The sequence below is a fragment of the Sciurus vulgaris genome (assembly GCF_902686455.1).
Source record: "Sciurus vulgaris genome assembly, chromosome: 13".
Lineage (NCBI taxonomy): Eukaryota > Metazoa > Chordata > Mammalia > Rodentia > Sciuridae > Sciurus > Sciurus vulgaris.
Genome location: NC_136474.1, coordinates 48,586,501 through 48,612,832, shown reverse-complemented (window position 1 = coordinate 48,612,832; position 26,332 = coordinate 48,586,501). Strand labels below are relative to the sequence as shown.

At 35.4% G+C, this 26,332-nt stretch overlaps 1 protein-coding gene and 1 long non-coding RNA gene across 2 annotated transcripts in view; one reads left to right on the top strand and one right to left on the bottom strand.

The window, feature by feature from the left end:
• The window catches only part of LOC306642540, a 39,952-nt gene extending 25,856 nt beyond the window's left edge, over positions 1-14,096 (top strand). The window contains exon 4 of the long non-coding RNA XR_013758571.1: positions 14,078-14,096. This is a non-coding gene — a long non-coding RNA (uncharacterized lncRNA). The remainder of the gene's footprint in view (positions 1-14,077) is intronic.
• The window catches only part of MIB1 (MIB E3 ubiquitin protein ligase 1), a 132,334-nt gene that overhangs the window by 60,530 nt on the left and 45,472 nt on the right, over positions 1-26,332 (bottom strand). The window contains exons 8-10 of the mRNA XM_079108293.1: positions 14,187-14,331; positions 12,040-12,173; positions 2,011-2,118 (exon numbers count right to left, since the gene is read on the bottom strand). Of these exons, the coding sequence (XP_078964419.1) occupies positions 2,011-2,118; positions 12,040-12,173; positions 14,187-14,331 (387 nt within the window). The remainder of the gene's footprint in view (positions 1-2,010; positions 2,119-12,039; positions 12,174-14,186; positions 14,332-26,332) is intronic.

Below are 26,332 nucleotides of genomic sequence, written 5' to 3'. Positions count from 1 at the left end.
GTTTTTTGACATGATTTCGTTTCCCCTTTATTTGGCTATTCCTTTAGGCTAGTTCCTCCCATTGCTGATTTGCATTGTTGTTTTTCATCTCTTCCTCATGGAATATTTTGCTGAGACTGTTTTGCAATGCTGGCTTTCTTTTTGTAAATTCCTTTAGCTTTTGTTTATCACGGAAGGATCTTATTTCATCGTCAAATCTGAAAGTAAGTTTTGCTGGGTATAAGATTCTTGGTTGGCATCTGTTTTCTTTCAGGGCTTGGTAAATGTTGTTCCAGGCCCTTCTAGCTTTTAGGGTCTGGATTGAAAAATCTGCTGATATTCTTATTGGTTTCCCCCTGAATGTAATTTGATTCTTTTCTCTCGCGACCTTTAAAATTCTGTCTTTATTTTGTATGTTGGGTATTTTCATAATAATGTGCCTTGGTGTGGGTCTGTTGTAATTTTGTATATTTGGAGTCCTATAAGCCTCTTATACTTGGTTTTCCATTTCATTCTTCAGATTTGGGAAATTTTCTGATATTATTTCATTGAATAGATTGTTCATTCCTTTGGTTTGTTTCTCTAAGCCTTCCTCAATCCCAATAATTCTTAAATTTGGCCTTTTCATGATATCCCATAATTCTTGTAGATTCTGTTCTTGATTTCTTACCATCTTTTCTGTTTGGTCAACTTTGTTTTAAAGATTATACATTTTGTCTTCAATATCCGAGGTTCTGTCTTCCAGGTGTTCTATCCTATTGGTTATGCTTTCTATGGAGTTTATAACTTGGTTTATTGTTTCCTTCATTTCAAGTATTTCTTTTTGGTTTTTTTTTCAATATCTCTAACTCTTTATTGAAATGATCTCTTGCTTCCCATATTTGCTCCTTTAACTGTTGATTGGTGCGATCATTTAATGCCTGCATTTGCTCTTTCATCTCCTCGTTTGATTCCCTGATTGTTTTAATTATGTACATTCTGAACTCCCTTTTTTACATTTCTTCTGCTGTGCTGTCATTGGGTTTTATTGATATAGTATCTAGGTTTGTTTGGGACATTTTCTTCCCTTGTTTTTTCATATTGGTCAGATGTCAGTGGGGACTTTGTGATATTGCAGAATTCTTCTATTGGCTTATATTGTCCCTGTAGATTTCCAGTGTATCACCTTCCTGCCTTCAGTAGCCTGAAGTCTTGGAGTAACTTGATAATGCAGTGCTTCCAAGGAAAGCTGCCCCTAGTCCTCTACTGGTTCCAGGACTTGGAGCTGGCTCTGAGTAGAAAGGCTCTCACTGGGGGGTCTGCTCCGAGAAGCTAGCCTGGAAAGGTGCTTCCCGCCAGAGGGGGCCGGGCTGGGGGCTGCTTGGGGAAGTCCCTGGCTGCCCTGTCCTGGTCCTTGAAGCAACCTGTGGGCAGGAACTCGCCGACCTGGTTCAGGGACTCGAAGCTGGTTCTGTGCAGAAAGGCTCTCACTGGGGGGCCTGCTCCAAGATGCTAGATAATCTGGCCCTGTGGGAGGAGCCCACCGCTGGTGGGCACAGGGCCGCCTGGGGAGGACTCTAGCTGCTCTGCCTTACTCTAATAAGCCACCCGAATCCAGGCCTGCCGCCCGGGCAGCACTTCACTGGGTGGGGGAGACTCACCCCGAGGCTCTATTTTAGTCCGAGTCTCTCAATGCCTCCCCTTCGTGAATCCTGGGTTCTGGAGCGACTGGAGATGCAGTCACCCTCTAGTCCGCCATCTTGGATCGCCCCTAGTATGATTCTTAGGTGAACCCATCTGGGCTCCCAACAGCACAGTGGTTCTACCACATTAGCAGGAAATGCAAATCCTATTTTCACCTAGGGCTATGCCTAAAATACAGAGGAATCATAGAAAACCAAGAAATACTTCAAGCTAATTTTTGTCAAATTTTCATTTTCAATCACAAAAGTATTAGGTAAGTATTAAATTTTGAGAATGAAATCCATCTCCTGTAGAATTATTTCTAAGACAATTTTTACTTAAAATATTTTTCAAGCTTAGTTTAATTACCTCTGCTTCTACATCCACATTTTGCTTCAGAAGTAACTTCAAAATATCAACATGTCCATTTTGACTAGCTGCTTGCATAGCTGTATGGCCAGCACATTGCCCATTTACCTTTAAAAAAGAAAGAAAAAGAAAATAAAAGAACTAATGTCAAAAATCAAAAAGAACCAATATATACATATAACATAGGTTTAAATCTCATACACTGTATGATTCCATGAGAATAAGTTGATGTTCCATATATCGTAATACAGATCACCAGAAGCTCTTCTTTTCTTTTCTTTTTTTATGGTGTTGGGGAGTTGAACCCAGGGCCTCATGTATGTCAGGGAAGCACTCTACCACTGAGTCACATTCCCAGCCCCGCAGAAACTCACTCTTTAATTTAGAAAAGGAAGGCAAGAATTTTTTAAAATTACAAGTTTCATTATTCTAAGAGCTTGTGAAAGAACTGTTTAGCCAGACTGTACAGAAGAAAGAAATAAAAGAGGAAAGAGGGAGGGAAGTTAAGTTAGATTTGTATATACAATATACTTCTTTTTTTATTATTAAATCTCAGACCACAGTTAAGGTAAATGGAAAACTTCTAGAAAAGTTACTAGCCACTACAGTATAACTAAATTCAATTCAACAAGTATACCACATACCACTGTAGGGCAAACATAAACGAGTTGGCAAGGTGACTATATAAAACTATTATAAAGCAATAATGCCCAACCTGTCCTTCACTCCAGATGCGAGTACATGCACAACTTACCCATGGGCATACCTAAGGCCAAGTACAATTTCTTTTTCTACCTCTTTCATTCCTGTCCATCTGACCACAAAAAATGGTAAGGCCAAACATTTATACCCTATCTCACCTTCTCAGTTGAGACACTAAAATGACAGTTAATAATGTAAAAGTCCATGAAGACAGAGGGAAAGGTAGAATTAACATCAGGGGGAAAAAAAGAAAAACACTTATAAAAGAAAGAAAATAGAAAGAGGAACAATAATTGACTTTATAGGGAAGAGGAAGCCAAGCATAAAGAACACAAGACTCTTTAGGCAAAATAAATCTACAAACACAAGCACAACAGAGGGTTCACAAGAGGGACACTGGGTATAAGCCTGATGTGCAACAGCCATACTCCAGGCCCAGTCCTGGAATAAAGCATTAACTGCCTATCAGTTTACTGACAGAAATAAAAGGTTTCTTGCTCTATACTAAACAGCCATAAAGAACAGACCCCTAAATGATGGCACCTGGAAATCCCCAAATTTCCATGCACTCAATCACCATAATGCAAAGTCAGTCAGTCAATCCTGTGAGGTAAAGAGAGTTATCAATCAGTTTTTTAATGTTTCATTCAGATATGAACAAAAAAACAAGGATCAGAGGGTTGAGGAAGACTCAAACACAAAAATTAACAAAATAGAATAATTAATTCAAATTTAAGAAAAGATTACTCTGGAAGAACAAATTCAAGGAGAAAAAAGAAACACTCTAGTGAAAAAAATTTCACTTAAAAATATTCATTTTAAAATCAAAAGGAAAATGCTAAGAAAAGCAGGAAAACTGAAGTTTAAAAAAAAAATCCATTCCAAGAGATGGAACACTGGTGGATATGAGGCACATGATCATGGTTATTTTTTATATTATCATGAGACTCTTTTAAAGTATGTTCTTATATTATGTTAAAAGATGAGTCACATGTACTTTATTCGCTAACATCATTTGCTAACATTAAAGGGTTTTTTTCTTTTAAGACCCAACCAAGATAAAACTTGACAGAAAACACATACACATGCATGAAGACATGCTTACACATACACACATGCGCTCATCTACATTGAAAGATTGAAAGCAGATGAACAAATAGAACTAACTTAACAGACCCAAAAAGGGAGACCTAAGCCTGCCAGGAGAAAAACCTAGAAGCACTTCTTTGAACGATGAACTCCAAAAGGCTCAAAACTGATGGCAAAATACTTCTGACTTTGGGAATAAACATAATAGACACTAAGCACAAAAGCACTGGTTGAGAGACTGTTTTAAAAGCAATTATATTTCCAAATTTCCCTCCACACTAGACAGTTTAGCCACTGCTCCTTCCTTCCTAGACAGAAACCTGAACATTTGTTCCATGAAAAGGGTAGAGGCTCCAGTCTTTAGAAATCTGGACTACTGGGGAGGGGAGTGCTAAAACTCTGTAATTTCTTGGGGGGTGCAGAGTACCAGGGATTGAACTCAGGGGCACTGGACCACTGAGTCACATCACCAGCCCTAGTATTTTTATTCAGAGACAGGATCTCACTGAGTTGCTTAGCACCTTGCCAGTACTGAGGCTGGCTTTGAACTTGAGATCCTTCTGCCTCAGCCTCCCAAGCCGCTGGGATTACTGGCGTGCACCACTGTGCCCAGCTTCTGTTAAATTTTATATAACTATTTACAAGCTGAAAGCAGAAAACCCAGGCCCCCTTCTCTTAATCAGTGTTCATAAGGCTGAAAGCCAGAGAATGAAGACAATTCTCTGGGAACTCAGAGCAGCCCTAGAAAAAAGAGAAAAGCCCTAACAACTAATACCATAAGTAGCCTAGAGCAACATCTAACCATGGACCCCACGGTAAGGTCAAGGGTTGACAAACCCATTCACAGACATAGGAACTTCCAAATAAGCCTTTACGTGTCCACTCTTATAGAAGAAGGGATAACCAAGCATCCCCAGATGTCCAAGAATGGGCTTTGACATGAAAAACAGTTCAAAACAAATAGAAAAGAATAACTTACAAGAGATTAAAAACTTAGCAAGGATTAAAAAAAATAATAATAAAGGACCTTACCAATAATCTACTCAGAGAGGAAAAAAAATACAATGCACACTTTAAATACCAACATGATACCATAAATGAGAATATGAAACAAGAGGGGGAAAAACCTTGAAATTTAAAACTAACAGAAAAATGAAAACTTCAAGAAAAGGTTGGAAGATTAAGTTACAGGGAATGGGGCAGGAAATATCAGAGGAAAAAACCACATTTAAGAAATAGTCTAGGGCTGGCGTTGTGGCTCAGTTTAGAGTACTCCTCTACCATGTGTGGGGCCCTGGGTTCAATCCTCAGCACCAGACACACACACACACAAAAATAAAGGTATAGTGTACACCTACAACTAAAAAAATAAAATATTAAAAAAGAAATAGTCCAGATCAGAGAAAATTGAAGAAATCACCAATGAAAAAACGATGGAGAAGTTCCAGATACAAAGGACATGATTTGTCAAATTCCTAAAGCAAGGATGAATTTAAATCCACATTAAGACACATTGTGCCAGTTCAGAATACTGAGGACAACAACAACAAAAGATTCTCAGGTTTGAGAGAGAAAGGAAGAAAGAAAAAACAGCTCTCGATGTAGGATCAGGAATTAGGATGGCTTCATTCTTCTCGACAGCAATTCTGGAATTATTCTGAAGGAAAATTATCTCTAACCCAGAATTCTATCCCCATATAAAACATAACTGTGAGATTGGAAAAAAATCTAGACATGAAAGATGTATTTCCCACGTATCCTTTCTCAAAAGCTACTAAAAACTATACCTTAGAAGAGAGACAGAATAAATATGGAAAGACAAGAACACAGAAAACAAGACATATAACACAAGAAAGAGAGGAAGGGAAGCCATCAGGCATTAGGCAGAGAGGGCAACCTGTACAGATGGAAAATGTAAGAAGGTACTAAAAGAAATTTCTTTCAGAATATGAAATAAATATATATTTGATATATCTAATGTCATAAGATATTGAATGATTAGAAAAGAATTTGGGGAGAAAATTCATCATACAAATATAGATAACTAAGAAATGAAAAACTTAAAATTATGTATAACAGACCACAGTGAACTTTGAGAAGCAAAAGAAATGTTCTTCTTAAAACAGGTGTGGACTAAGTAGGTTTATGTATTTGCCAGAATTCACTTGATTTCACTGCATGAAAATCTATACCTCTATTTTTTAAAAAGGACTACTAAGAACTCCAATGAAAACAAAAGGTTGAGTAGAAAAATACATTATAGCATACTCCAAAGCTCAAATATGAATGCCATTTATATAATGTACAAAATTACAATATACTATAAGCACATGAAGAAGCTGGAAAGTGTGTGTTTGTGGTCAAGGTGGGGGTGGACTGGAGGTGGTGAAAGAAAGCAGAATCCTCAGGTCCCATAGAAGAATCAAGAGACAATTCATGGAACAAAAGCAAAAAAAAAAAAAAAAAAAAAAAAAAAAAAAGAAAAGAAAAGAAAATCAATAAATAATAAAAGGGGCTGAGGTTGTGACTCAGTGGTAGAGTGCTTGCCTATCATGTGTGAGGCACTGAGTTTGATTCTCAGAACCACATATAAATAAATGGATAAAATAAAGGTCCATCAACTAAAAAAAAAAATTAAAAAAAGAAATAATAAAGTATATTAGAAGACAAGGGGGTACAAATATGAAGAATAACAGTTATAAGTTCAAAATACATGCCTCTAAATAATGAGAAAATAAGGATGAGCAGATTGTTTTTCATAACAAACCTTAAAGAAGTATTTTTCAGCATGTATGACATTATTAAAACATTACTTTAAAGGAAATGGACTAAAGTCTCCAATTATAAGACAAGGAGTGACTTGTCTTAAAAGACCCAAATATATGTTGCTTATAAGAAACTCACTTCACCTCTAAAGACATACACAGACTGAAAGTGAACAGATGGAATAAAATATTCCACACAAACAGAACCCAAAGAAAGAAGGAATAACCACACTTTTATCAGATAAAATAGATTAAATCAGGGGTTGGAGTTGTGGCTCAGTGCTTGCCTAGAACATGTGAGGCAGTGGGTTAGATTCTCATCATCACATAAAAATAAATAAATAAATAAATGAAGATATTTGTCCATCTACAAATAAAAAAATTAAAGACTAAATCAAAAGCAGTAAGGAGAGACAAGGAAGGTCATTATATAATGATTAAGGGGTCCATTCAAAAAAAGAATATGACAATTACAATTACATATGTACTCAACAGAAGAGAATCTAACTATATAGAGCAATTTTGGGGGGTGTAGGGGGGTGTGCCAGGAATTGAACCCAAGGGCAATTAACCACCGAGTCACATCACCAGCCCTTTTTTATATTTTATTAGAGATAGGGTCGCATTCAGTTGCTTAGACCCTCCCTAAGTTGCTATTGCTGGCTTTGAACTCATGATCCTCCTGCCTCAGTCTCCCAAATTGCTGGGATTACAGGTGTGTGCCATCAGACCCAGCTAGAGCAAATATTAATAGACCTAATGGTAGATAAGCATTCCAATACAACAATTGGGGCAGGGGGAGATGTGCTGGGGATGTAGCTCAGTGGCAAGGCATGTGCCTAGTATGCACCAGATACTGGGATCAAACCACAGTCCATCAAATAAAAAAGAACAGAATATTGACAATAATAGTAGGGAATTGAACATTCCTCTTTCAGCAATGCACAGGTAACCTAGACCGAAAAATCAATAAAGAAACAGCAGTTAAATTGCATCCCAGAGCAAATGGACCCAACAGACATCTAGAGAACATTTCATTCAACTGCAAATAACACATATTCTTCTTAGCAACACATGGAACACTCTCCAGAATAGATCATTTGATAGATCTATAAGAGTTTTGACAAATTTTAAAGTGAAATCATATTGAATTTTTTCCTAACCACAGCACAATAAAACTAGAAATCAACAAGAAGTCTATAAGTTATACAAAATGTGAAAATTAAACAACTTACTCTTGAACAGCATATGGATCAAGGAAGAAACTGAGCAAATTTTAAAATGCTTGAAACAAAGGAAAATGGAAACACTATATCAAAATTTATAGGATACAGTGAAAGTGTTATTCAGGGAAGTTTATAATAATGCAAGCTTACATCAAAAAAAGAAGAAAGAATTCAAAGAAACTACCTATTACTGTGCATCAAGGAACCAGAAAAATAAGAACCAAATCCAAAATGAATAGAAAGAGTGAAATAATAAGGATCAGAGCAAAAATAAATTAAACACGAGACTTAAAATCATTCAAAAGATCAAGGCAACCAAGAGGTGGTTATTCAAAAAGACAAAATAGACAAACTTATCAAGACTAAGAAAAAGAGAACATTCAAATAAATAAAATCAGAGATGAAAAAGGAGACACTACAACTGATACCATAGAAATACAAAAGATCATTCCAGGCTATCATGAAAAACTGTATGTACACAAATTTGAGAACCTAAAAGAAATGGACAAATTCCTGGAAACATACCCAAGACTGAATCATGATGAAACAGAACATCTAAACAGACCAGTAACATGTAACAAGACTGAATCAGTAATAACATCTCCCCAACAAAGAAATACCCAACAGATGACTAGTTTCAATACTTAATTCTACCAAAGAACAGCAATTCTTCTTAAATTATTAAACTATTGAAAAAAATTAAAGAGGAGGAACTTTTCCTAACTCATTCTATGAGGCAAGCTTCACCCTGATATAAAAACCAGGCAAGGACAACAAAAGAAAAGAGAGCTACAAGTCAATCTTTGATGAACATATGTGCAAAAATCCTCAACAAAATATTAGTAAAATTAAATACAACAGCATAATGAAAAAATTATTCACCGTGATCAAGTGGAGTTCATCTTAGGGATACAAGGATGGTTCTAAATACACAATTCTGGTATACGGCATCAACAAATGAAGAACAAAAACTATATGGTCGTCTCAACAGTTGCAGGAAAAGCATTTAGGATTCAACATCTGGGGTAGGGATATAGCTCAGCTTCTGGAGTGCTTACCTTGAAAGCCCAAGTCCTTGGTTTCAATCCCCAGCAAAATCAAAAAAAAAAAAAAATATTCAACATCTTCATGATGAAAATGCTGAACATACCAGGTATAGAAGGAACATGCCTCAACATAACCAAAGGCTATATACAATAAGTAACAGTTAACATCAGACTGAATGGAGAAAAGCTGAAAAATTTCTAAGATTTGAAACAAGATAAGGATGTCCACTTTAACATTTTTTTTTCCTTCAGTGCTGGTGACTGAACTCAGGGCCTCACAAATAGTAGACAAATGCCCTACCACTGAATGACATGCCAGTCCTTTCATCACTTTTATTCAACATCATATTTTAAAGTCATGGCCAAAACAATCAAACATAAAAAATAAGTGACAGGCCTCCAAACTGGAAAAAAGTGAATCAACTTGTAGCTGTTTGCAGATGACATGATCTTTTACATAGAAAACTCCAAAGACTCCACCAAAAAATTGTTAGAACTAATAAATATATTCAGCAAAGTTGCAGGATACAAAATGAACATATAAACATCAGTAGCATTGCTATACATCAATAGTAAATTATCTGAAACAGAAATCATGAAAGTAATTCCATTTATAATAGCTACAATAGCAAAGTGGCACAGCCTCCCAACAGCTTAGGAGGCTAAGGTAGGATAAGTACAAGTTCAAAGACAGTCTCAGTAACTTAGCAAGGCCCTGAACAACTTAGCAAGACCCTGTCTCAAAATAAAACATAAAAAGGGTTGAGAATTAAGCACCTCTAGGTTCAATCCCTGTAACTAACTAACTAAATAAATAAAATACCTTAAAATAAATTTAACCACAGAGGTTAAATTTTAATTAATTTTTAAAATTTTTTTAATTTGTTCTAATTAGTTTTATATGCCAAAGAGGTTAAATTTGATGAAATAAGTTGAAGAGGACACAAAAGTATAGAAAGACATTTCATATTCATGGATGGGATGAATCAATACTCTTAAAATACATGTTACTATTTGATATGAAGTGTCCAGAAAAGCTAATGTGTTAAAGAATTAATCCCCAATGCAGCAATGTTCAGAGGTGAGGCTTTTGGGAAGTGATTGGATCATGAGGGCTCTGACCTCATCACCAAATTAATAATCTGATGGAATTATTGGGAGATAGGACCTAGTTGAAGGAATGGGTCCTTGGAGGCAAGCCCTTGTCTCTATCCCCTTCCTCTCTACAGCTTTCCTCCACCACCATTTTCTACTTTGCCTTAGGCCCAAAGCAACGAAGTCAGACAGCCATAGACTAAAACCTCTGAAACTAAGTAAAAATCAATCTTTCCTCCTTTATTTTGCTCAGGCATTTTGGTCACTGTAATACATAGATGACTAACACAATACCCAAAGCAATGTACAGATTAAATGAAAGCCCTATCAAAATACCAAAGACACACTTCAAAGAACTAGAAAAAACAATCCTAAAATTTAAATAGAAACACACACGCACAAAAAAAAAAAAAACTTAAAGGGCCAGTGACAACATGGATGGTACTGTAGATAGTCTGTTAAGTGAAATAAACCAGGCATAGAAAGAAAAGTACAACATGACCTTATTCATACCACAGAAGCTGAGAATAGAATGATGGTTACCAGAGGCTGGGAGAGTAAAGGGGAGCAAGGGGTGAGGAAAGGTTGATCAATAGATATTAAGTTACAGACAGGAGCAGTTCTAATATGCTATTACACAGTAGGATGACTATAGAAAAAAATAATGTAGCTGGATATTTCAGTAAGCTAGAAAAAAGGATTTTTTAATATTTCCATTATAAATAAATGATAAATATTTGAGGAGACAGGTGTTTATACCCTTGTTTGGTAGTGCTAGGAAATTGAACCCAGAGCTTTACACATATTCTCAACCCTACTTACCCTAATTTAAACATTATACAATGCATACATTAATAAAAATTTTACATGATACCCAACATAAATATGTGCAATTTTAATGTTTTTAGTATTAGTTAAAAAAATTTAAATAAAAAACATAAAATTAGACATAATGATCAAATAAAGAATATATATGAAAGCATGCTCTAAAATAATTTTATAAGAACTTTAATAATTAAATGAAGACAAAAGTATAACAAAATGCAAATGTGCTTGACAAAATATAAAGGAACTCTGACTCTCTCTGTTAGAAAAACACAAAAAATATTTGGAATTTCAACATCAAAACAAATTATTTGTGACTTATTACCAATCCAGAAAACACTGTTTTGGGTTGCTATAATTGATATATCACCCGTAAAATGTCACGAGAGTTCTGGAGGACAAAGATAACACCTTTAAATTATAGCTCTGATATTCTAATTCTAGCATATTGAAAACAAACACACAAAGAGGTGACAAAACAGCCCTTAGAACACAGTGTGGATGATTCAAATTGCCATGCCATCTACAACCTCTTGGCTGGCACTAAACTTAATATGGGTGCCAGCATGTAACCAATGAGAAAACCAAAGTACAATGGTTTATAGAATGAAAATGGCCCATTTAAAATATGGTTTGAGCTCCACTCCTGTGGATTCATTACACAGGCCCAAAAGGTAGGCAGGGAGCATGGCTTAGGGGGAAAAATATATATGTGAGGCTTTTAAAAAACAAGTAAATAAGTAAAATAAAATATAGTTTGTGTGAATGGAAAAACTATAGCATTACCTATAAAGAGTTACAAACACATGACCTCTAATTCATGTATATTATAAGTTGTGAAAGAGTCACAACTCTTCATAGAAGAGTACAAGTTTAGATTAAATGTTTTAAAAAGAGATCAAAAAACTACTTATAAAATTTACTGAAATATATCTGAAAGATGTCATGTAATCACATTTATATAGAGAAAATTCATTAACATTTCCCAAAACAACATTAACCACTTAAAAACCTATATGTAAGTTTTGTCAGTCATAAAATACAAAAGGTTATAGTGTTAAATAAGAAAGCGTCATTTTTTTTTTTTTAATGCACACTGAAGAATGCCTGGTGTCTGCTTTAAAATACCTCAGAAAAACAAGAAAAAAGGAATAGATGAACACATGTAGCAAAATCTTAATTATCTAATATGTAAAAGTCTTAAACAATTGTTGAATTTAAGATTCTTTATAACTATGCTATTTTTTGTGTATGCTTCAAAATAATTGTTAAAATGCTCACATCGACATCTGGTCTTTTTAGCAAATCTTCCACTTTAGCAACATCTCCATTGGCAGCAGCCTTAACTAATTCTTCATTGAGATCACCAGATTCTTGAGTTTCAAATAATTTCTTCAGGAGTTGTGAGAGTCTTTCTGCAAAGCATCAAATAAAGTTGCTAATATAGGAGGGTCTCAAACCTTAATCACTAAGAGACAAGTATTACCCATATTTCTATAATCTTTTCCTATTTCATTACTTCTATCATTAATGTTTTTTTTTGTACCGAGCTACAACTACCCATGCAAGTTATATAATCACTACTATATGAAAATACATTTAATTCATGCCAATAAGCATTCTAAGTTTTCTCCAATTTATGTGTCTCAGGTTACAACTGTAGAAAAATAGTTAGATACTAACAATATATAAGATTTAGAAGTCCTACCAAAAATATGATGAATAAACATTAGGATGGGAATACAACAATGATACAACCTTCCAAGGTTTTAAGCAAATCACAGTGCCTCTTGGAGTTCAAAATTACAGACCTTAGAAGTAATCAAAATATCAATGATTATGGTACAAAAGTAATGTCATTTCTGTAGTATCCTGTGATATGCTTTAGGGGCAAAGCAATTTCCATCTGAAAAAGGACATCTAAATGCTAATAGCACACTTCTTTAAGTGCCAATTTTTTACAAAAACAAGAACTCAGGGATGAATACAACCTTTCCATAAGATTTTTTTAAAAATATTATCAATTAATAAAGGAACTACCAAGTTCTACTCCTTAACTCTTGAAGTAGCTACTGGAAAACAGAGGAATCACAAATTGGGGCAAGAGACAAATCAAGAAGTCCATATTATTTAAGAGCAGGATATTAATTACCCTTATCTCTTTTACTTGAACATGGTCAGCCTACTGAGATGCCACCTAATCTCAAGGTAAAAGCAAACATTATTTGATTTACACTTGAAGTACACTAGCAAATTACAACAGGAAATAAGACAAACGCAGAGAAAGGATAAAGGAGCATAAAAATAAAATTGGAGGTTCCCTAACATTTTCCTTTTATATTTTTCCATTTACAATTATGGTCTTATCTTTTTACATAAATGACAACAATGTACATACAGTAACATGTAACATGTAAAATGAACTGAGTTTGTTTATATAAAGCTGAAGTACAGGAAAAAAAGACCTTGGAAACAAGTCTCTCCAAGGATCCAGAAAGTTCACATTTTAACATGGTTTTTCTACTGATTATGGCATGTATTAATAAGTTATTAATATAATTATCAATTTAATAATATCAATTAATACTATTAATTGATACTAATAGTATCAATTACTATTAATTGATACTAATAGTATCAATTAATACTATTAATATTAGTATTAATATAATTATTGATTATTGATTATTAATATAATTATTAAGTGATGGGGAACTATGGCTAATATGTAAAAATATTCATAGAGAAAAGCCAGTTGATAGCAAAAATGTAAGAAATAAAGTAAAAATTAAGCAGTCTAATTCCGCTTAATTTAAGCAGAATATAGTTCTGACTAGAATGTAATATGTTAAATTTTAGGTTAAGAAGCCCCTGATAAACTAAACAAAAAAGCATATATTTATGGAACTTTTCCAGAGTATCTCAGCCAGAATAAAGTTTGCTCATCACAAAGAGAAAAAGAAAAACCTTTAATGAAACTTTAAAAGATGGTCAGCAGTCAAGTGAGCCTATGTAATCTGGAAGAAAGTCAAGCACACACACATATCATCATCTGTATATGAGAACTGGAAATTAGCAAATGTTCTAATGTAAACCATATTATTTTGTTTTTCCATATTTTTATTGGTACATTATAGCTGTACATGATGGTGAGATTCATTATTACATATTCATACATGCACACAATATAACAATGTAACTTGGTCAATATCATTCCCAGTATTTCCCCTTTCCCTTTCCTCCTCCTGGTACCTTTCCTCTACTCTACTAATCTCCCTTCAATGAGATCCCCAACCTTTCTTTGCATTTTCCTCTCTAGCTTCCAGATATGAAGAAGAATGAAATCATGTCATTTACAAGAAAATGGATGGAATATTATGTTAAACAAAATAAGTCACACTCAGAAAGTAAACACAGTGCAAACATACCACCAGATGCATTGCTAATGGCTGATCCTGCAGATGCCACCTTGGAAACTGCTGCTGGATTATATGTCCAAGATGTTCCACAAACTTCCACCTTTAAATCACTGTCTGAATAAATCTGTTGCACTCGGCCAACTTTACCTAAAGTCTTTTCAAAAACAGATATATTCATGTTTCCAAATACATATCATAAAATAAATCAGTGTGCATGCAAGTAAACATACATTTGTGCCCAATACTAGGAACTGAACCCAAAGCTTCATCATGCGTACTAGGAAAGCATTCTACCACTGAATTACATCCCCAACCTTTTCTATTTTGTTTTGGAACAGGGTTTCACTAAATTGCCCAAGTAGGCCTCAAACTTACGATCTTCCTGCATCAGCCTCCCAAGTGCCTGGGATCATAAGCATATGCCAACAGATACAGTTAGTTAGACTTTATATTTTAAAGTATTAATTTTATCTGCCAGGAGTGGTGTCATACATCTATAAACCCCAGCAATCTGGGAGGCTATGGCAAGAGAATTACAAGTTTGAGGTTAGCCTGGGGAACTTAATGAAGCCTGTCTCAAAATAGAAATAAAAAAGATAGCTCAGTGGTAGAGTACCCAGGGTTCTACCCCAAGAACTGAAAAAAAAAAAAAAAAAAAAAAAAATTAATTTTACTTGTTCCTAATTTAAAATCTTTTAAAGGATGTCCATATTCAAATGGGTTGTCCATTAATTATAAACTTGAAGGAACATCTTTAGAACATAATAAGTATTATATACTTAATACTTAATAAAAATTACATAAAACATTTTAGTAAATACTACTACACTTAAGGATATAAAAGGTCATGATAAAGTCTATCTTGTTCATTAAAATTTGTTTTTTACATTAAACCCTTTTTTAACCATGTAAGATATACCTTGAGAACTTGCAAATCAGGTAGTCCAAAATCATCATTGATACAGCTTAAAAAAGGAAATAGAATTTCTAAAAAAACATGACTGAATTCCCCACAATTACAATAATAAAATAGCTTGCAACTATGTTCTTGTTTTTTGTGTGTTCATGTTTTGGTACTGAGAACCGAACCCAAGGGTGCTTTACCACTGAGCCACATCCGCAACCCCTGTTCTTTTTTGGGACAGTCTCACTCAAAGAGACTGGCCTTGAACTTGTAAACCTTCTGCCTCAGCCTCCCTAGTCAATCGGATTACAGGTATGAGTCATCTCACCAGGCAGTACACATGCTATTTCTATATTCATGTTTTAGAATCAGATGATTCAAAAAAGGATTTAAACACAGATGTAACCCAGGCATGGTAGTGCACATGTCTAATTCCAGAGGCGATGGAGGCTGAGGCAGGAAGATCACAAGTTGCCAAATTCAGCAACTTAGCAAGGCCCTAAGCAACTTATGAGACCCTATCTCAAAATAAAAATAAAAAGGACTAGGGTAGAGAGATCCAAGATGAAGAATTAGAGGGAGGCTGCATTCCTTGTCATGACATAACTTGGGTTTTGAGCAGAGGATATCTGGTTCTCAGTGAGGCAGTTTTTGCTGCTTATCAATCCCCAGCTGTTTACCCCATTTGTCTACTGTGATCACCTGCAGTCTGCCAGCATATCAACTACTTTTTGAATGCAGACTGCTCACTGACTGGCGCCTATCATCCGCCATTTGCCTGCCTCTTGCCTGTCCATCGACTGCCTTTCACCTACCCATCACCCACCACCCGAGGTTCACCTGCCCATCGTACCACAGCAGCCAGCAGACTGATCACAGACTGCCAATGGATCGCCAGCTACCTGCTGTTGCCTGGAAGTCCACTGTCACAGTACCTGCAGGTTTGGTTAAATGTGGCTTCTGCCATTTGGAGAAAACAGCCAGGACCTGTAGGACCGCTGGCCGAACTGACTGTGCCCACCTCCAGGATCCCTCAAACAGACCTAAAACACCCCGCCTCCAGGACCTCCAGCAGACCACACCCACACCCCAAGCTGCAACTCCACATTTGCCAACACATTTTGAAGCCAGAGTGGCCATCTTGGATTATCCTGGAAGCTATAGCTCCCATCTTTAGGTGGGGCAAATCCCGTCCTAAGATGCCTGCTGGAGACTGGAAGCTCATTGTCAGATACCTCTCACGCATCAGGCTACTGAAGACTGGGAAGTTTGAATAGTATATAACTGTTACAATGTAGATTATTTTTCTTTTTTCTTTTCTTTTATTCTCCTTTTTGAAAATTTTTGTTTTTTATTTTTTTACTTTCCTCGCTCTATTTTTCTTTTGTTTACCTGTTTTCTCAGAGTCTCATTCTCCCTTTTCTCATGTTAACAACCAACTTCTTTGGATTACATTTTCACTCTCTATGATCTACAACTTCTACATACTCTTTTCTTATCCCATTAATAGCTACATCCTACACCCCTCCACATCCTCTTGGTCCTCCATTGGAAACTGCAGACCTTATTGCAAATCTACTTGTTATACCGTACATAATAATTGAACTCATTCTGTTTATTATGACAATATTATTAACGTCTTCATAGGGGCTATTTGGTTTAGGGTTGCATATTGTCTGTACTGGGTACTGCTAATATTGATCTCCCCCTTAAAGAAAAGGTTTTGGAAACCCATAGGGTCACTATAAGCCTATAGGGAAGAAATTGCAATACCCCAGATCTGCACTACTAAAGGGGAAGATACATGAACAACATGAAAAAAAAAAAGGGAAGAAAATGACCCAAACAAACCTAGAGTCTATATTAATAGAATCCAGTGATAGCATGGTAAAAGAAATGTCAGAAAAGGAGTTCAGGATATACATAATTAAAATGATTTGTGAAGCAAAGGATGAGATAAGAGAACAATGAAAGCATGAATGATCACTCCAATAAGCAGTTGAAAGAGCAACTGCAGGAAGCAAAAGATCATTTCAACAAAGAGAGATTATATTAAAAAAAAAAAAAAAAAAAAGCAGAAATCCTTGAAATGAAGGAAACAATAAACCAAATTAAAAACTCACTGGATAGCATCACCAACAAACAAGACCACTTGGAAGACAGAACCTCAATGAAGACAAAATATTTAATCTTGAAAATAAAGTTGCCCAAACAGAGAAGATGGTAAGAAATCATGAACAGAACCTCCAAGATCTATGGGACAACATGAAAAGACCAAATTTAAGAATTATTGGGATTGAGGAAGGCACAGAGATACAAACCAAACGAATGAACAACCTATTCAATGAAATAATATCAGAAAATTGGCAAAACCTGAAGAATGAAATGGAAAATCAAATACAAGAGGCTTACAGAACACCAAATGCATAAAATCACAACAGATCCACACCAAGGCACATTGTAATGAAAATGCCTAGCATACGAAATAAAGATAGGATTTTGAAGGCTGCAGGAGAAAAGCATCAGATTACATATGGGGGAAAACCAATACGGATATCAGCAGATTTCTCAGACCAAACTCTTAAAAGCTAGAAGGGCCTGGAACGTTTCAAGCTCTGAAAGAACATGGTTGCCAATCAAGAATCCTATACCCAGCAAAACAAACGTTCAGATTTGAAGACGAACTAAAATATTTCCATGATAAACGAAAGTTAAAAGATTTTACAAATAGAAAGACTGCGCTACAGAATATTCTCAACAAAATATTCCATGAGGAGGAAATGAAAAACAACAATGTAGGTCAGCAAAGGGAGGAACTACCTTAAAAGAAAAACCAATCAAAGGAGAAACCAAGTCAACTAAAAAACCAAAAATAAGCCAAAATGACTGGGAATACAAATCATATCTCAATAATAATCCTGAACATTAATGGCCTACACAAATCAATCAAAAGACAGAGAATGGTAGAATGGATTAAAAAGAAAGACCCAACAATATGCTGCCTTCAAGAGACTCATCTCATAGATAAGGACATCCACAGACAAAAGGTGAAAAGATGGGAAAAAACCTACCACACACACGGACTCAGTAAAAAAGCGGGAGTTTCCATCCTTATTTCAGATAAAGTGGACTTCAAAGCCAAAGTTAGTCAGGAGGGATAAAGAAGACATTTCATACTGCTTAACGGAACCATAAGTCAGGAAGACATGATGATCATAAATATTTATGCCTAAACAATGGTGTATCCATGTACATCAAACAGATTCTTCTCAATTCCAGGAATCAAAAAGACCACAACACAATAATTCTGGGTGACTTTAACATACTGCTGTCACCACTGGATAGATCTTCCAAACAAAAACTAAACAAAGAAACCATAAAACTCAATAACACAATCAATAACCTAGACTTAACAGACATATATAGAATATTCCATCCATCAACAAGCAGATACACTTTCTTCTCAGCAGCACATGGAACCTTCTCGAAAATAGACCATATGTTATGCCACAAAGCAGCCCTTAGGAAATGCAAAAAAACAGAGATACTGCCTTGTGTTCTATCAGATCATAATGGACTGAGAGTAGAAATCAATGACAAAGTAAAAAAAGGAAATTACTCCAACACTTGGAGATTAAATAATATGCTATTGAATGAAACATGGATAACAAAAAACATCAGGGAGGAGATTAAAAAATTCTTAGAGGTCAATGAGAATGATGATACAACAAAATCTCTGGGACACTATGAAAGCGGTACTAAGAGGAAAATTCATTGCATGGAGCGCAGTCCAGAAAAGAATGAAAAGTCAACAATTAAATGACCTAACATTACAGCTCAAAGCCCTAGAAAAAGAAGAACAGAATAACAGCAAAAGTAGTAGAAGACAGGAAATAATTAAAATCAGAGCTGAAATCAATGAAATTGAAACAAAAGAAACTATTCAAAAAATTGACAGAACAAAAAGTTGGTTCTTTGAGAAAGTAAACAAAATAGATAAACCCTTAGCCACACTAACAAAGAGAAGGAGAGAGAAGACTCAAATTACTAAAATACATCATGCAAAAGGAAATATCACAACAGACACCACTGAGATACAGAACATAATGAGAAGCTACTTTGAAAATCTGTGTTCCAACAAAATAGAAACTACCAAAGACATTGAAAAATTTCTAGAGACATATGCTCCTCCCAAACTGGACCAGGAGGACATACATGATTTAAACAGATCAATATCAAGCAATGAAATAGAAGAAGCCATTAAAAATACACTATCCAAGAAATGCCCAGGACCAGACGGATTCTCAGCCGAGTTCTACAAGACCTTCAAAGAAGAACTCATTCCAATACTTCTCAAAGTATTCTAGGAATAGAAAAGGAGGGTACACTACCAAACTCATTCTATGAAGCTAATATCACCCTCATACCCAAACCAGGAAAAGACACATCAAGGAAAGAAAATTTTAGACCAATATCCTTGATGAATATAGATGCTAAGATCCTTAACAAAATATTGGCAAACTGTATTAAGAAAATTGTGCACCATGATCAAATGGGATTCATCCCTGGAATGCAAAGATGGTTTAACATCCGTAAATCAAGAAATGTAATCCATCATATCAATAGACTTAAGAATAAGAATCATATGGTTATTTTAATTGATGCAGAAAAAGCATTTGACAATATACAACACCCCTTCATGCTGAAAACACTAGAAAAAATAAGGATAGTAGGAACATACCTGAACATTATAAAGGCTATTTATGCTAAGCCCATGGCCAACATCATTCTTTTTTTTTTTTTTTTTGATAATATTTATTTTTTTTTATTGTAAACAAATGGGATACATGTTATTTCTCTGTTTGTACATGGCGTAAAGGCATATCATTTGTGTAATCATAAATTTACATAGAGTAATGTTGTTTCATTCATTCTGTTATTTTTTCCCTTCCCCCCACCCCTTCAACATCATTCTTAATGGAGAAAAACTGAAACCATTCCCTTTAAACACGGGAACAAGACAGGGATGTCCTCTTTCACCACTTCTATTCAACATTGTCCTCGAAACTTTAGCCAGAGCAATTAGGCAGACTAAAGAAATTAAAGGGATACGAATAGGAAAAGAGGAACTTAAGCTGTCACTATTTGGGGATGACATGATTCTATATTTAGAGGATCCAAAAACCTCCTCCAGAAAACTTCTAGACCTCATCAATGAATTCAGCAAAATAGCAGGCTATAAAATCAACACAAATAAATCTACAGCATTTTCATACGCAAGCGATGAGACAGCTGAAAGGGAAATGAGGAAAACAACTCCATTTGCAATAGCCTCAAAAAAAATAAAATACTTGGGAATCAGTCTAACCAAAGAGGTAAAAGATCTCTACAATGAAAACTACAAAACACTGACGAAAGAAATTAAGGAAGACCTTAGAAGATGGAAAGAGCTCCCATGTTTTTGGATACGCAGAATTAATATTGTCAAAATGGCCATACTACCAAAAGTGTTATACAGATTCAATGCAATTCCAATTAAAATTCCAATGACATACCTCACAGAAATAGAGCAAGCAATCATGAAATTCATCTGGAAGAATAAGAAACCCATAATAGCTAAAGCAATCCTTAGCAGGAAGAATGAAACGGGGTATCGCAATACCAGAACTTCAACTATACTACAAAGCAATATCAACAAAAACAGCATGGTATTGGCACCAAAATAGACAGGTAGATCAATGGTACAGAATAGAGGACATGGACACAAACCCAAATAAATACAATTTTCTCATACTAGACAAAGGGGCCAAAAATATGCAATGGAGAAAAGACAGGCTCTTCAACAAATGGTGCTGGGAAAACTGGAAATCCATATGCAACAGAATGAAACTAAACCCCTATCTCTCACCCTGCACAAAACTCAACTCAAAATGGATCAAGGACCTCGGAATCAGACCAGAGACCCTGCATCTTATAGAAAAAGTAGGTCCAAATCGTCACCTTGTTGGCTTAGGATCAGACTTCCTTAACAGGACTCCCATAGCACAAGAAATAAAAGCAAGAATCAATAACTGGGATAGATTCAAACTAAATAGCTTTCTCTCAGCAAACGAAACTATCAGCAATGCGAAGAGAGAGCCTATAGAGTGGGAGAATATCTTTGCCACTCATACTTCAGATAAAGCACTAATTTCCAGAATATATAAAGAACTCAAAAAACTCTACCCCAAGAATACAAATAACCCAATCAACAAATGGGCTAAGGAAATGAACAGACACTTCACAGAAGAAGATGTACAAGCAATCAACAGATATATGAAAAAAATGTTCAACATCTTTAGTAATAAGAGAAATGCAAATCAAAACTACCCTAAGATTCCATCTCACCCCAATTAGAATGGTGATTATCAAGAATACAAGCAACAGGTGTTGGTAAGGATATGGGGAAAAAGGTACACTCATACATTGCTGGTGGGACTGCAAATTAATGCAGCCAATCTGGAAAGCAGTGTGGAGATGCCTTAGAAAACTTGGAATGGACCTACCATTTGATCCAGCTATCCCACCCCTTGGTTTATACCCAAAGCACTTAAAATCAGCACACTACAGAGATACAGTCACATCAATGTTCATAGCGGCTCAATTCACAATAGCCAGACTGTGGAACCAACCTAGATGCCCTTCAATTGATGAATGGATAAAGAAACTGTGGTATATATATATATACAATGGAATATTACTCAGGTATAAAGAATAATAAAATTATGGCATTTGCAGGCAAATGGATGAAATTGGAGAATATTATGTTAAGTGAGATAAGCCAATCTCAAAAATCCAAAAGAGGAATGATCTCACTGATAAGCGGATAATGACACTTAATGGGGGGTGGGAGGGGGACAAGAATGGAGGAAGGAGGGACTGTATAGAGGGAAAAGAAAGGTGGGACGGGTGGAGGGGAAGGAAAAAAATAACGGAATGAATCAAGCATCATTACTCTATGTAAATATATAAATATGCAAATGGTATGCTGTTACTCCATGTACAAACTGAAACAACATGTATCCCATTTGTTTACAATAAAAATAAATTAAAAAAAAAAAAAAGAAAATACTTAATAAAATCCTGGCAAACCATATCCAAAAACATATTAAGAAGATAGTGCATCACGATCACGTGGGGTTTATCCCAGGAATGCAAGGTTGGTTCAACATCCGGAAATCAATAAATGTAATTCATCACATCAATAGACTTAAGGTTAAGAATCATATGGTTATTTCAATTGACGTAGAGAAAGCGTTTGACAAAATATAACACCCCTTGCATGCTCAGAATACTAGAAAAAATAGGGATGGTAGGAACATACCTCAATACTGTAAAGGCTATTTATGCTAAGCCCATGACCAACATCATTCTTAATGAAGAAAAACTGAAAGCATTCCTCTAAAAACTGGAACAAGACAGGCATGCCCTTTTTCACCACTACTATTGAACATCATCCTTCAAGTGCTAGCCAGAGCAATTAGACAGACAAAAGAAATTAAAGGAATACAAGCAGGAAAAGAAGAACTCTGTCACTGATGACATGATTCTATATTTAGAGAACCCCAAAAATTCCACCAGAAAACTTCTAGACCTCATAAAGGAATTGAGAAAATAGTAAGATATAAAATCAACACGCATAAATCTAAAGCAATTTTTATACATAGGCAATGAAACACCTGATAGGGAAATGAGGAAAACAACTCCATCACAATAGCCTCAAAAAAATAAATAAATAAAATTCTTGGGAATCAATCTAACCAAAGAGATGAAAGATCTCTACAATGAAAACTACAGAATATTAAAGAAAGAAACTGAAGACCTTAGAAGATTGAAAGATCTCCCATGTTCTTGGATAGGCAGAATCAATATTATCAAAATGGCCATACTTCCAAAGCGCTATACAGATTTAATGCAATTCCAATTAAAATTCCTATGATATTTCTCATAGAAACAGAAAAGGCAATCATGAAATTCATCTGGAAGAACAAAAGAACCAGAATAGCCAAAGCATTCCTGAACAGGAAGAGTGATGCAGGAGGTATCACAATACCAGACCTTAAACTCTACTACAGAGCAATAGTAACAAAAACAGCATGGTACTGGCCACCAAAAGAGACAGGTAGATCAATGGTACAGGATAGAAGACATGGAGACATACCCACATAAGTACAGTTATCTCATACTAGACAAAGGCAACAAAACTTACAATGGAGAAAACATAGCCTCTTCAACAAATAGTGCTGGCAAAACTGGAAATTCATAAGCAGTAAAATGAAATTAAATCCCTATCTCTTACCTGTACAAAACTCATCTCAAAATGAATCAAGGATCTAGGAATTAGGCCTAAGACCCTTCACCAAAGAGAAGAAAAAGTAGGCCTGAATCGCCATCATGTTGGCTTAGGACCAGACTTCCTTAACAAGACCCCCATAGCACAAGAAATAAAAGCAGGAATCAATAAATGGGATAGATAAAAAGCTTTTTCTCAGCAAAGGAAACAATTAATAATGTGAAAAAAGAGCCTACAGAGTGGGAGAAAATCTCTTCCACACACACACTGCAGACAGAGCACTAATCTCCAAAGCTTATAAAGAACTTAAAAAACTTTACAACCAAAATACAAAGAACCCAATCAATAAATGGGCTAAGGAAATGGGTAGAACTTCACAGAAGAAGATATATAGGTGATCAACAAATATATGAAAAAGTGCTCATCATCCCTAGTAATTAGAGAAATGCAAATTTCAAACCACCCTAAGATTTCATCTAACTCCAATTAGAATGGCTATTATCAAGAACACAAGCAGTAAGAAGTGTTGGCAAGGATGTAGAGAAAAAGACACACTCATAGATTGCTGGTGGAGTTGCAAATTGGTGCAGCCACTCTGGAAAGCAGCATGGAGAAACTTGGAATGGACCCGCCATTTGACCCAGCTATCCCACTCCTCCGTTTATACCCAAAGGACTTAAAATCAGCATAATACAGTGAGGCAGCACATCAAGGTTCATAGCAGCTCGATTCATAATAGCTAGATTGTAGAACCAACCTAAATCCCCTTCAATTGACTAATGGATAAAGAAACTGTGGTATATATACACAATGGAATATTACTCATCCATAAAGAATAAAATTATGGTGCCTGCTGGTAAATGAAGTTGGAAAATATCATGCTAAGTGAAATAGACCAAGCCCAAAAAACCAAAGGCCAAATGTTTTCTCTGATAAATGCATGACAATATATAACGAGGTAGAGGGTGGCAGGGGGAAGGGAAGAATGAAGGAACTTTGGATGGTGTAGAGGAAAATGGGGTGGGAGGGGGTGGGGGCAGAAAGTAGAACGAAACAGTATTACCCTAAGTATATGTATGATTACATGAATGGTGTGAATCTACACTGTGTACAACCATAGTAATGAACAGTTGTACCCCAATTGTGTACAATGAATCAAAACACAGTTTGTAAAAATAAAAAAGATTTAAAAAAAAAAAAAAAAGGACTAGGGTACAGGTCAGTAGCAATGGAGGTCCTGGGTTCAATGCCAAGTTCCACAAAAAGAAAAAAGAAACAGAATTATTTAATTTATGAGGAGGGTGAGCTCTGCTCATGTTGTCTACTCCGCAGGCTCAAAGATGCTTTGAAATGGAATTGGCGGCCTCCTTCACGCTACCCGGGTAGAATCGGCATCTAACGTCTGACATCACCTCCCCCCACCATCAATAATTATACTTTACTTTGTTAAAATACATGGTCATTACATACTCTCCCCTTTCCATCAAAACTGTCATTTAACCTCCAGTGATTTTTGTTGTCTTAATCATTTCTAAGATTACTCAGCAAAGGCTAATGGAAATAAAATTCTGTGAATTCTTACATATTCATAGCAATCTGCAGTCATTGCACTTGAAAGTCAGTTTGGTTATATATAAAATCTTCAGCTTAAAATTTTCTTTCCTAAGTATCTTAAATAAATGTTATTTTCATTATTTTCTGACATAAAATACTGAGATCAGATTTTTTTTCTTTTCTTCTTTGTGTGTGTGTGTCTGTTTTTACTGGGGATTGAGTCCAGGCTAGCACTCTACCACTGAGCTATATCCACAGCCCTTTTCTTATTTTTATTTTGAGACAGGTTCCCACTAACTTTCTCAGGTTGGCATCAAACTTCTTATCTTTCTGCCTCGGCCTCCATAGTAGCTGGGAGTAAAGACATGTATCACCGCATCCAGCAAGATCAGATTTTTTTCTTAACAGCAAAGAAAAAAATCCTTTTCCCTAGAAGTCCAAACAATTTTTTTTTTCCTTGAAGACTCAGTTACTTTACCAGAATATGGCTCAGTATCCTATTGTTCTGGGTCAGTTTTCCCAGGTATGCAATATACCCTCCCTTTAAAAATTAGTTTCAAATTTATAATTTCAAAAGTATTCTTTTGGAATCACAGATTTTAAAGTGAGGATGTATCTCAGTAGCAGAGTGCTTGCTTGGTCTGCTCAAGGCCCTAGGTTCAATCCCTAACACTGCAAAAAATAATGAACAAAATTAAAAGATGTAGCATTTATTTCACTCAATTTGAGTTTTAGTTTTCCTTTTGGAAAGGCTTATTAATATACACATATTGGGTGTTCCATGCTTGCTCTTTCTGTGGAAAATTTTTTTATCTTTTTTTTTATTCCTACTTCTTTCCTTCTATTGCTCTTAAGGCAATTGTTATACTTATTTGCTCTGTGTTCCTTCTAGCTTAGTCTTCATTTCTAAAATGACTTTTTCTTTTCATTTCCTAAGTTTTAGCATGTTATTTCTAATTGTTATTTTTTTTTTTTTGCCATCATTTTCTTAATTTCTCAAAGCTCATTTTGAATTATTAGATTTTGGCTTCATTCAGTTTTCTAGCAACATTCTTCTGATATATTTTCATTGCTATAGAGAAGTTATTCTGTTCATTATTCTGTTTTCTCAGTAACAACTGTGTAGTGGAATTCAACCATGATCCCTGCCACATTTTATCTGGACCTACTCACTCTTTTGTCCCTATTGTCTCTATCTTACTCAATTTTGTTTCTATTCTCAGCATTTTCTGCTTGATGATAGGATCTGCCTTGGAAGGGAACTTCAGTTTGTTTTTAAAGTTTATTGGCCTAGGTTGCTCCAGTTCCTTCACACATTAGCATGGATCTGTGGCTTTTATCCCTAATTGGATTGGCAAGATCCCT